Source organism: Carlito syrichta, unplaced genomic scaffold (genome assembly GCF_000164805.1).
Source record: "Carlito syrichta isolate Samal-C Ts95f unplaced genomic scaffold, Tarsius_syrichta-2.0.1 Scaffold309276, whole genome shotgun sequence".
In the NCBI taxonomy this organism is placed as follows: domain Eukaryota; kingdom Metazoa; phylum Chordata; class Mammalia; order Primates; family Tarsiidae; genus Carlito; species Carlito syrichta.
Window position 1 is genome coordinate 4,409 of NW_007253372.1, and position 11,727 is coordinate 16,135.

At 42.1% G+C, this 11,727-nt stretch overlaps 1 protein-coding gene across 4 annotated transcripts in view; it reads right to left on the reverse strand.

Annotated features, from left to right (window-relative positions):
* Window positions 1-2,532: 2,532 nt before the first annotated feature.
* The window catches only part of LOC103269487 (DNA-binding protein SATB1), a 23,702-nt gene continuing 14,507 nt past the window's right edge, over window positions 2,533-11,727 (reverse strand). For 2 of the 4 annotated variants that reach the window (XM_008067065.2, XM_021717087.1), the window contains exons 2-5: window positions 8,398-8,633; window positions 4,503-4,679; window positions 3,616-3,742; window positions 2,533-2,816 (exon numbers count right to left, since the gene is read on the reverse strand). In XM_008067065.2, the coding sequence (XP_008065256.2) occupies window positions 2,570-2,816; window positions 3,616-3,742; window positions 4,503-4,679; window positions 8,398-8,608 (762 nt within the window). In that variant the 5' untranslated portion in view covers window positions 8,609-8,633 and the 3' untranslated portion in view covers window positions 2,533-2,569. Of the gene's footprint in view, window positions 2,817-3,615; window positions 3,743-4,502; window positions 4,680-8,397; window positions 8,634-10,620; window positions 10,689-11,274; window positions 11,552-11,727 lie in introns of those variants that run through there. The other 2 variants (XM_021717085.1, XM_021717086.1) reach the window with 2 other exon arrangements.

Below are 11,727 nucleotides of genomic sequence, written 5' to 3' on the forward strand. Positions count from 1 at the left end.
TCTGCTCTGTAGAGGGAGCAGACTTGCCCAAGGGTGAACTTTTTGCTAAGAATAATATTGAGGGACCCTGCAGCTGTATTTTACCATATTAAACAAAACAAAACCCTCACAAGTAGTATGAGATTAAAGATATAACGGAGTTGTATGCTGAAAGTTCTCACATGAATGAATCAAAACTCCATGGGGGACGGAAACACTTCACATTTTTTGGTATTAGGTCCCATTCTGCCCAAGACTGGGGCAATATTTATTTGCTAGGTATTTTTTACCCTAACACTGCTTCCTCGCTGAATCTCAGCTATGGGAGAAAGAAGGAGTGGTTTTATCAAACTCAGCACGTATCTTGGGCATAGGCTTTTGGGAGTTTGCATTTCTCATGTTTAATAACTTTAGACAGAAGAAAATAAAGAAACAGAAAATAGTTTATATTGAAAACATTCTGATCTGAGTATCAGACCCATGGTTTAGTTGTAGAAGATGAAAAGATGATTCAGTAAAATATAAAATAACTCCCTCACTCAGAGAACAGTTTTTTTTCATATTATTAAGTATTAATTTCCAAGGTTTGTTTCCACTGCTAAACTATGCGTAATTTTTTCAAAAGATTTTTTTTTTTAAATAAAAGAAGACTGTAATTATAACTGACATTGACATCGCAGTCTAGTTCTATCACTTAATAATATGGTGGGGTCTCCAGGCCCATGAGGCTCTTCTGAAGATCTCTGTAGAGAAATTCACCAAGGTAGACTCCAAAACCAAGTCCCGAATTTCATTCTGTCCTTCTATTTCATGTTATAATTGTCTGTATTCAATTCACTTTCCATGATAACATTAAGCAAAGTCACAATTCTATTTATGAGCTACAGTGAGGTGGAGTTTATTGGCTGAATGTTGATGTCATTTAACAATTAGTTCTGACTCTATCAATAAATATTTGCACTGGTATCCTTTTCTCCAGCTCAAAGTAAACGCTTCAAGTCTTTGAATTTACTTCCAAAATCTATGGGACGATGAGTTACGTGAAGACACATGAGATTCCTATACTGGGTGTTAATATTATGTTCTAGGTTATCTCAAATTTTCAAATGTGAGTAACCAAGTAACGTGGTCTGGAGTTGTCTACAAAACACAAGGTCCCCAGATGTAAGAGTCACACTATTTTTATCCTATTATGCTATTGATTTAACTGTGCTTAGTTAAGTTAAATTATTTTTAGTCAGTGGTTATAAATCCGTATCCTCTCTGTTCCAAGGGTGAGAGAGGAAAGACAGAAAGAGATTAGTTAAAGATATAACTGAAATGACAAAAAGTTTGCTCTGAATTGTAAGAAATGGACACCTCACAATACAGAGGATAATTAACCTGTGGCTAGAGCTCACCTTATAGGACTAGAGAAAGCCATTAATTATAAACTTAATTCATTTGCTTCATTCCTAAAATTGACAGCAAATATCAAAGTAAAGACGCTGGACTATAATCCAGCAAACCCAAAATGCACGGAATTTCTAGGAAACAACACACAAAAGCCCATAGGCTTCCCTCATTAGGCACCCAGTGATCTTCCCAGAGTTTCACATGAGGAATATATTTTGAGAACATCTACTAATCAGAGCATGGTAGAAACATACTTTGAGAATTTCCCAACTGCGGAAATGTCTATAGCAGAGTCCTAGAGTTCAAATTCAAAGGACAGACTAACAGAATCACATTTAAAACGTGACTTAAACAAAAACTCTGAAAATTCAGTAAAAACCTAGGTGGGCCAGCACTTCAATTATACTATGTCACGGAATGGCCTGACAGGGGGTTTGGGCACTGAGGGGACATGATTATACATGGAGATGGTGACTACACAAGCGTAAGGGCAGGTTTTCCCCAAAATTCTTTGCCTATCTTTTTTATTTGAAATCAGCTAAGCTTGATCAAAAATGATGCTTGGTTGCAAACTTAGGAACAGGTAAGCAGCCTCTGTTAGAGTTTTGGGGCCCTCAACAAAATTCATTCTAAAAAATAACTCCAATCACAACAGTAATACACAAAGTACAATAGTGAGAGTCTATACCTCACTGCAAAAATGCCTGATGGTATGACAGGTATCTCAGAGGAAAAATAAAAAGGTCCTACTTTGAGAAAAACGAGCGCCACCAAGCTGGTTACAAATGGCCAATGAACACTAACTCTTCAACCTTCAGCTGTGGGTAAGAGATGATTTTGATACCTATTTTTACTAAACATGTTTCCCCCCCTTTTTTTTTTGATAATGAATCAAGTGTCCAAGTGGTACTCTTATTTTATCCAAATAGCATGGCGACATTTGGCACATTAACCCTGACACTGCCATTCCCAGTGTCACCAAAGCTCTGTGGAAATCAAAATAAGGGCATTTGGGAGTACGGAGCAACCATGCTCAGAGCCCACAGACGACAACTCAAAAGACCAGCCAGAGAGTCTTCTTCTGAACTGTTTTTCCTGTAAACAGTCCTTTGGCCCTTTTCCCCCAGGGAGAAAAAGCACATCGGCTGTGTTCCGAAGGAAGCAGGCCTATTTTAAAAGGTCGCCCGTGGTCAAGTCACTTTGCATTTTTGGCCGATTCTCGCTCCAGATACCAGTGGCTCTGAGTGAGGGAGCCCGTGCAGCCTGGCATCGGGGCACCCGCGACGGCCTGTTCCTTCCTCCCTGCTACACTAAGTACCTGTGAGAGGGGGCACTCCTTGGCCAGCGAACTCTGATTCATGTCCTTCAGTAAGTCCTTCAGAGCGTTCCTCACGGTGGTGTGCGACCACTGTTCCGGAGGCAAGTCTTCCAGTTTGGGGCAACTATTGGAGACACAGATTAGAGAGGGGATTATGACGAGATTGCATCCCGCTGCAGAACATTCCTTTAAGACAGACAGATTTCATTTTGCGCATCAAACAGATGCATCTGGAGATTGCTCTCGGTCTCCTGATTGTTCCGATTAGTTAATTACTTTATACAACACATCTGCTGTATCGATGCATGAATTATACATCAGCTGCCTGTGGTGGCTATTTTTTCACGTTACTTCTACCTTCCTGCTCTGATGCGCTCGGGAAGACAATTTAAGGTGCACTGCCTTCCCGCGAGCCACCGTCAACAGCATCAGCGTACCAACCGATTTCCTGTCGTGACTCCCTTCGTACGAATTAAAACAGGAAAAAAATATATAAATAAAGGAAAGCGTGACAATAGCGAATAAGACAGTCTTTCACAAAATGTACACAGATGGCACTGTTCATGATATGCAAAAATATTTTTTTCTTAAGTAAACTTTATGTAAAATGTCTTCTTGCCATGCATCATTTAATTGACTAAATGTAATAAGTCTTGTCTTTCCATCACCTGCATAAAGCTACAAATCGGGGGGTGGGGGCGGGGTAGGGGTCGGGGTGGGGGAAGTTGCTTTAAATTACACAGTGAGGTTAGGGACGGGGGAAAAAAAGAGTCAAAGGGATGGGGGTCACAAAATCAATGTGGATTCACCTTTCTGAAACACAAGGGTCAATAAAAACGGCAGGTTGGCCAGAGATGCTTTATGAGAAGCGACCAGGTAAGATGAACGAGAGGTCTCCCCCTAGAAAGGCTGTCTGGACTCACCTGTGTAACTGAATTTTCAGCGTGACCACATGATACACGTCTTGAAGCATATCTGCCACCGTGGCATCAGGGGCATCTGTCACATAAGACAGTGGAACTGGATTCCACTTTCCAACCTGGATCAGCCCTATTCCGGAGAGAGAGATGTCACTAAAAAGCTCACCCTCGGATCAGAGATCTGGTGGAAGGGTGTTCCTTTTCTCCCCCCCGCTACCCTCACCACAAGCAATATTGTTATTTCTGTCTGAATGAGTCCCTTCCCTCTAAAAGGCAGGTCACTGAAAATATTCACAGCTTAGTTTTCCAAATTGTGAAATTATGTAAATGACTGTAGGGTTGTTTATTATTTTGGAAATAAAACCCCATCAATAAAGCCTATGTGTAAGGCCACATTTTCCTAACTTACAGGAAGTTCTAATAAGACATAGCTGAACCAGTTCTAAATGGCTTTACGATTTAGATAAGATTCTCTATTGCAGTGGGAATCAGCATTGAAAAATACTTTACAGCCCATAAAACCATCAGAAACAGAATAAAAGAAACAGAACTAGATATTCAGTCATAAATGCAAATTGACTCTCAACAGTCCATCTGCTCAAATACGCTCCTCACTTCCTTGTGGGTCCTCAGTGGAGCAGATTATTAAGGTCAATAAGCATACTAATGATTCAGCTGAAGTAATTTAAAAAAAATCTACCTCGACATTCCACATGAGCAAAATGTGTGTTAACTAAACCAAACTGAATTAAGCCAATTTTTTAAAGCCACAGCCTATAAGGAAACAACGTGATGCTTAGTCCTTTGAATGAAAAGATCCAGTGCTCTCTCTGCAAGGTAAACAAAGAATGCCAAGCAAGGTTTCCAGCCCCACGTATGCTGTTATTTACCTTTGGCCTGGGCAGCAGAGCTGTGTGAGTAGCCCAGAGACAGTAGTGCCATCTCTATCAGCTGGTTGAAAAGCATGTCCTTTCTCACCAACACAAATTCAGCATGCTCCTCCTTGCAATCATATTCAATGGCGTTTTCATAATGTTCCACCACGCAGAAAACTGGTAGCATGGTTCCTACCAAAAGGATGGAGAGAAAGAGACAGGAAACCAACAGTCTTCAGAAATACTGGCTGGGGCGAGGAAAAACTAAGCCACGAGGATACATCTTCACCAGAGAGTCACCGTGCTTCCAGGGCAGACTGAGTAGAGAAGCAGGCACACACACACAGACACACACATGCCTTCGTGTGTTCAAGTTGTGAGAGAAATAGTTCACTGGAGCGTGCACTTGGTCCTAGGCTAACCTAGGCTCTGCTCTAATTTCAGCCGTGCGTTTCCCAGAGGCAACGGATGCAGCATTACCTTTCTGATCAAATAACGATGCTGACGAGAGAGAATGAATGAAGAGTGTGTTCCTCTGATCTGCTGTGAGGAGGGTACAGCCAGCAAGCAGACCTCACTACAGTCCCTGCAGGGGAACCCACCCCCCCACTGCCACTGCCTGCACGCTTTTGTGAACAATAAACTTTTCCTGTTTGTGTCCAAGCAAATTATCTTCCACTAAAAGGTTTGCACTTTCTTCCTTTTGCAGATATTAACTCGAACTGGTTCCTTAGCACCAACACAAAACTTAGCCAAACGGATGCTGAGAATCACAATTTCAATATGGGCGTAAAGTGCCTGAATACGTTTGTTTGTGTGACTCCTCAGTCACCTGACTAGCAAGGTGTCACGGTAACCCTAAGTCTTTCAAATCAACAATCTTTGTGGGAGGAAATGCGACAAAAAGGAGAAGACAGGAAAAGAAACTTGGCGTCTTCAGGCTGTCTCAGGCTCAAGGAGCCGCAGAGATTAAACCTGCTCTTGATTTACTCGAACCCAGGGCCGTAACTCGGTATGCTAGACGATTAAAAAGCACAAGCCACGCCACGCTGAGAAAGAGGTTTCTTCTAGCAACTGAAATCACGGAATGCTGTGGTGCTCAAGGTGTTGATGCAGCGCCCTGCCAGACTTCCACCAATCGCGGAAAAGGGTTAAAAGCAGATGCATCTGAATTGTGCTGTGGCAAACTGCCAGGAGGGTATCATCTTTAGCATAAATGATGACAAGGGTTACTTTAACAGGGCACCCAGGATCCCCAATTAGTCCTGCAACACTAATGCCTCTCTAAGCCCCGTCCTCTGGACTCACAGAATCCTCCCAACTTCTGAAGACGTCTAGTGCATACAACTGGAGCTAAAAATCAGGATTTTCTACTGACACCAGAGAGGCCCTTTAAAAACTCTCTATATGCTTGTTTCTGCTGAACAAAAGCCACCAATAAAACAGCTACATTTTCCTGCATGTGAGTGTTCACCAAAGCTTTAGTGAACTGTTCACAAGAGATTCTAGCTCTGACAAATAAACCCCTTTAGATTTCCTTAGAAAAGCTCACAAACTCATTCGGAGGTACCGACAGACTCGGCATGAAAAACAAGACGCAGAGCTTGCCAATATTTTTGTCATTCATTCAGCTGTTTTATACCAGAGAGAGAACCCGTCAGGGATCAGAAGACAACTCGGGGAGACCACAGCAAAAATAGCAATATGCAAACTGGTGATTTCTTCCTTGGCTTGAAGGTATTTTGGCAAAATCTCCTAAACAAATACAAACATGCAACCCCTTTTTCTTGGTAGTGCTTTCTCATCTCAGCCACAATTTTTATCTAGCACCTGTCAAACAGAAACATGCACATGAAAAATAAGACGGAAAAAAAACCAAAACAAAAACAAAACCACCAAAAGGCTTTAGTTATTCTGTCGTTTGGAGTGAGCAGAGACCCTTCCACAATTAAACTGCATTTCTAGAATAAGTTACTATGAACGCAACACACCAAAAAAAAAAAAAAAAAAAAGAAGCATCTGAGCAGGAAGTGAAATTACTGTACTATTCAGTCCCTCCCCCCCCGTCCTGATGTCTTCAAAGAGTTGGGTTAGCACAACAAAAACATACACATTGATTTTTCCTTTTATAGGATGGAACAGACGTGTTTTGCTAGGCGCGGCTCCTCAGACCTATGAAATAACTGCAGGCTTTTCACACCACTGAAATACACAGGATTTGTTCTGGACGCTATTGATCTAATACAGAAATACGCTAAAGCCTATTACGTGTATTCTACACGTGGCCACAGGTAAGGGAACCATCCTGCCGTCTCATGACAGATCGTGCTGCTGGATCGTCTAGCAAACTGTTGGGGCTGCCCTCCTGTCCCTGGGCTAACAGACAACAGGAGCCTGCTCTCAGCGGTCTGATGATTCGTGCTGGTGTCGGGCGAGACTTCCAGCTCCAGCAACTTCATACCCTCCCAGCATTTAAAGGGGAGAGCACTGGTCACCGCTGAATGCTAAAAATACCACATGATTTAAACCTGAAGGCAGTCTTAGAAGCTTGTGCTGAAGGTTTATGAGCCTGTGTAAACAGCACGTCTGCCATAAGGAGCAGAGAAGTCTGTACAATCCTTGTCTAAAACTGTCCTGGCATTAAAGTTTGCTGTGCAAATATCACATAATACCAGAGACAGCTGAAATCTCCTATTGAGGAATTTATGGAACTTATATGTTTGCAGGCGTCAGAAAGTCTTTTTTATAGAGCCCCAGTGCCTCACAGTACAATATTAATGCACTCTGTTTGAAAAGCTGTAATAAATTATATTTTTAATGCTCTTACCCTGGCTTTCTTAAGATGCATACATTCTTGGCAAACAATCAATAAATAGGGTAATCATGAGTAGAGGCCAAAGAATTTGCTGAAGTGCTGTTTTTCCATTTTTAATAGATAAAGATCTAACAATACGGACTGCTGTGTCTGTTCATTTCAGGATCAATATATTCTTTGTTTTCGCCAAACCAAGGAAAAAAATAAATGATTGTATGATAAATGTTAGGCATCAAACACAATGAAATTCCTCTGCCTTCTAACTTTATCTACTTAATATTCTTGGTTGCTAAAAGACGGCATTTTCATCCATTGCTTAGCGAATGTAAGGAAAATCTGATTCCTACACATGTCATCATCCAGAGACAGAATAAAGTCCCTCACGAGGGAGGCGCACACACCCCACCCTGCAAAGGCACTGCTGGACACGCACAACAGTGGCGGACACGAGGTTGCTGAATTTCATCCATATGATATTGGTGGGAAAAGGAGTCACACAGGCACTCATCCTCCCCTTCCAAGCTTGCCTGAATCTGCCCTTCCCTTAGCAAAAATATCCTCTTGTAGCAAAAATTAAACACTACGATCCTCCTATCTTTCACTGCGAGTGAATGAGTTAGCTCTTCAGAAAATAAACCACATCCACACACACACAAATCACATCACAACCCTTCTACCTCAGATTTCCCAACCTCTGAAGCTGCCTTGCAACTGACAATCGTATGGAAAAGCATGAGTGGTTCTCAAACAACCTAAGTGTCTAACGCTTGCACATCTTCCCCTGCAATTAACACCTTTCGAGTGGACCCTTGCATACACTAAGACCCTCGCAATGAATTCTGCCCTTAGCCTCCAGAAAGTCCAATGACTCCTCTCTGCACAGCGCAAGATGCGTCACCCAAGCATGGAACCTGCACCTGCAACACAAGATGGATCACAACAGCCTGGAATGGAACTAACTTCAGACTGGAAGGAGAACCCAGGAATAGGATCCTCGAAGCGCTTTAAGCCACCCGCCCCCACACGACCACGACTTGGCCTCGGGTAGACACCAGGGCTTGCAGCTTTCCAGGATCTGGCTCCAAAGCTATTTACCTTTCCTAAGGTTGGTTTTCATCAGATGGCCCGAGTGTTTTAAAGGCACACCCTGCATTTTTGCACCTGTACTCCCAAGCCTTCCTCTTCCCAGCGGGCTGCCGTTCTGCTCCAGGCGGGCAATCTTGGCCGGCGGCCCCTTCGGATCGCTCACATTGTTAGACATGTCTGAATGCTCCTTCCCCTGAGTTGCCTCGTTCAAATGATCCATACTCAGTCACTGTCTATAAGATCACCTGCCAGAATTTAAAAAGAAAAAGACGTGTTACAATTGGGTGGGGGAATCTATCATCCACATATGTATGCCCCTGTAAATGTTCCACCTCTCCAACCCGCGCCCCCCAAATAGGATGTGAAGCTACTTAACTAAATCTAATACAGATGTTACTGTATTTCGAGATAGGAGCACTAGATTTTTACTCGAATTAACAGAATCATTTATGGAAACTGTACCAGTACACATGAATAGAAAGGTAATTTTCCATCTACAAACAACACTAAGTGGAGGAAGATGGGTTTACCTCTAGAACAAGAATTACAACAAATACAGCCAAAAAGAAAATAACGAATTGTATGTATGTCATCCCAATTTTTAAAAATTAGGAGCTTATTACAGAATACAAGAACAGCGCTTTCATCAAGGATGGAAAGATTATCACAGTTCAAAATATTAGCTAAATCAAATGCATATATGTTTATATATATATATATATAAGTATTGTGAGAAAAAAATATATATGTCTCATCTCAAAAGATGGTATCAAACATCTAACTGCTTTTTGAACACCCCATTGGCTTTTACAAGTTAATGCAGAGAAGAAGTTTTCTACCATTAGTTTCAAAAGTTAGGTGACCTGTTATAAGCATCCAGCCAAGTTGTGGGTCACACATGTGATTGGATCATTTCTCTGCTAAGCAAACAGGAAGAAGTGGAGTGTTTCTTCAAATATCCCAGGAATTGTAACATTTCAATCCATGTACTTTAGAGAGAGTATTTAGGTGTCCTTTAGTAATAGAATGCTGTTAGCAATTCAAATAGCACAGAACTTGAAAATACTTGGTGATAAGCACATTAGGTTGACGTGCCAAGCTCACTTAAAAAAAAAATCTTGATATTGGTAAAACACAATATCCAGCACTCAAGATTCACCTCAGTACACAATGAGGTGAACACTGCAATTAACTTCAGGGAAAAAATTAACAGATAATTATTTTAAGTTATATTCTATATTCAATATCCATTTTCATGCTGTTTATAATAAAGTAACTAGTACAATATCGAAGTCATTTCTAAAATACAATTTTAACTGTAATGGATAAGAACAGGTGAGTGGAATTATTTTCTGAACTTTCCATGGTATCTGAAGTATTGAGCTTACCAAACTATGGGGATCATATTTAGGAAAACCAGAGAGAATATGGTAATTATCACTTTTTCCCCAGCTGTCTAGTAATGACATAGCTTGTATTAAAAGAAAAAAAAAATTCTCATGCCGAAGCGATTTAGATCTGGATCCATTGAAAGCCAGTTTGTATTAGCATGGCTTTGTCAACATTTGTTTCTTCTATTTAACTATAGACTACTCTGTCCCATATAATCAAGAAAAGGGGGGCAGCAACGTTAACAAGAGGTTTAAAAGCAACCTCAAGAGTGCCAATTGAAGAACTATAAAGTTTGAGAAATAATAATGGCTATTTATCTTTGTACTCCAGAGTGGCACACTGAGAACTGACGGTTTACCGTTGATCGAGGTCCCATCTGTTTTTGGTTATGAGGTTCATTAACAATAAATGTGCCTTTTTTAACCACTTTTTATCAAGATTACTCTTTTCCATTATATTAAACTGCAGTCTAAAGCCAAAATTAGAGAGCAATGATTATTAACTTATTCAAAACACTCCTTACAATGGTTCATGTGGATTAAAATACACAGCTGCTTTTTCTGAAACTGGTTGCCTTATCCCAGAGCAGAAGATGAATTTTAAAATATATGATTTGAAAAGAAAATCCTTAACCCTTGGGGCAATTTAACAAAAAAAAGGGGGGGGGGAGGGGTGTAGACAACAGCATCAAAGTTAATGCTACAAAACATATTAAGCAATCATGAGGCTTAACAGCACTATAAGCTGTACAGCAAATGAAAGTGATAAATTATAATTTAGTTAACGTATTGACAATCAAAAAATATACAGGTCATGCAAACTTGTCCTCTGAATACCCACCTAGAAGCGTCTGTTAAACACTAAGTCATCCCGTAAAAAGCTTTACATTATAAACCAAAATTACATGCACATAAAACACCCAATTTGCTCGTTTAAACTCATGCCCAAGGCTAAAGTTCAGGAAGCCTCAGTCTGGAATAGAAAAGAGCAACCTCCGGCAGGCCTGCCTGGACGGACAGCGGTGGTCTCCACAGCTGCCAGGCTGCAGAGTTTGTTACCCACGTCAAAACCCATCTGAGGGCAACGTCTGGTGGGCACACAGAGAGCAGGCTACTTTCCGACCATCCCATCTCCCGGCCCATCAACTAAGACCCTGCATGCTCCTTCCTGCAGAAAGCAGTGAACTCGGTGACAGCAACGATTTCCTCCCCAAAAGCCAGCCAGCCAATGCACGAAATCCCGGCTTCAGGAACCGATTTCTTCGCCACGTGGGACCCTTTCCAGCGAGTTCCGGGCTGGATCGCCTCCCTCGCCCCCGCAGCACCCCCGAATCCCATTTTAAGACTGTGCCCTTATCCATTCCATATGGCCGGCACGATCCAGGCCAAGCTTTCACTGTGACCTTTTAAAGAGACAAAGAACCAAAGTACTGTCTAGAAACAGCAACACTGCAGTTTTACTGAGTGAAATTGGCAAAACCGACCCGAAACTCACCACTTCAAAACTTGACGGCACAGAAATAACGAAAACAAAGGAGATTTCCTTGGCAGCCCGGGTTCTTGAAGAGAAGTTCAAGACTGATGTGTTCTCTGTCCCTTGTTTTTGTTTTTTTTTTTTTTTTTAAATAAAAAAAAAAAAAAAAAAAGCAGCAGACCTGAAGGCGACTTCCCCCGAAATCGTATTATTTTCCCTTCCCCGGCCCCCGCCCCCCTAGGCGGGGGAGGGGCGGGCCGGCACGTCCAGGAGCGGAGCCAGGAGAGGGGGGCTGAAACAAGCCGCCGCCGCCGCCGCCGTCACAATTCGAAAAGCCACATCCAGGGGTTCGTAAAACGTCCAACCGCGGAGGACGGGGTTCGCGGGGGGGCGAGGCGGGGAGGAGGCAGGCGACGGGCTCGGTCTGACAAGTGGCTCGTTGGGGGCTGCCCGTAGAAACAAAGCGAGCCGCGC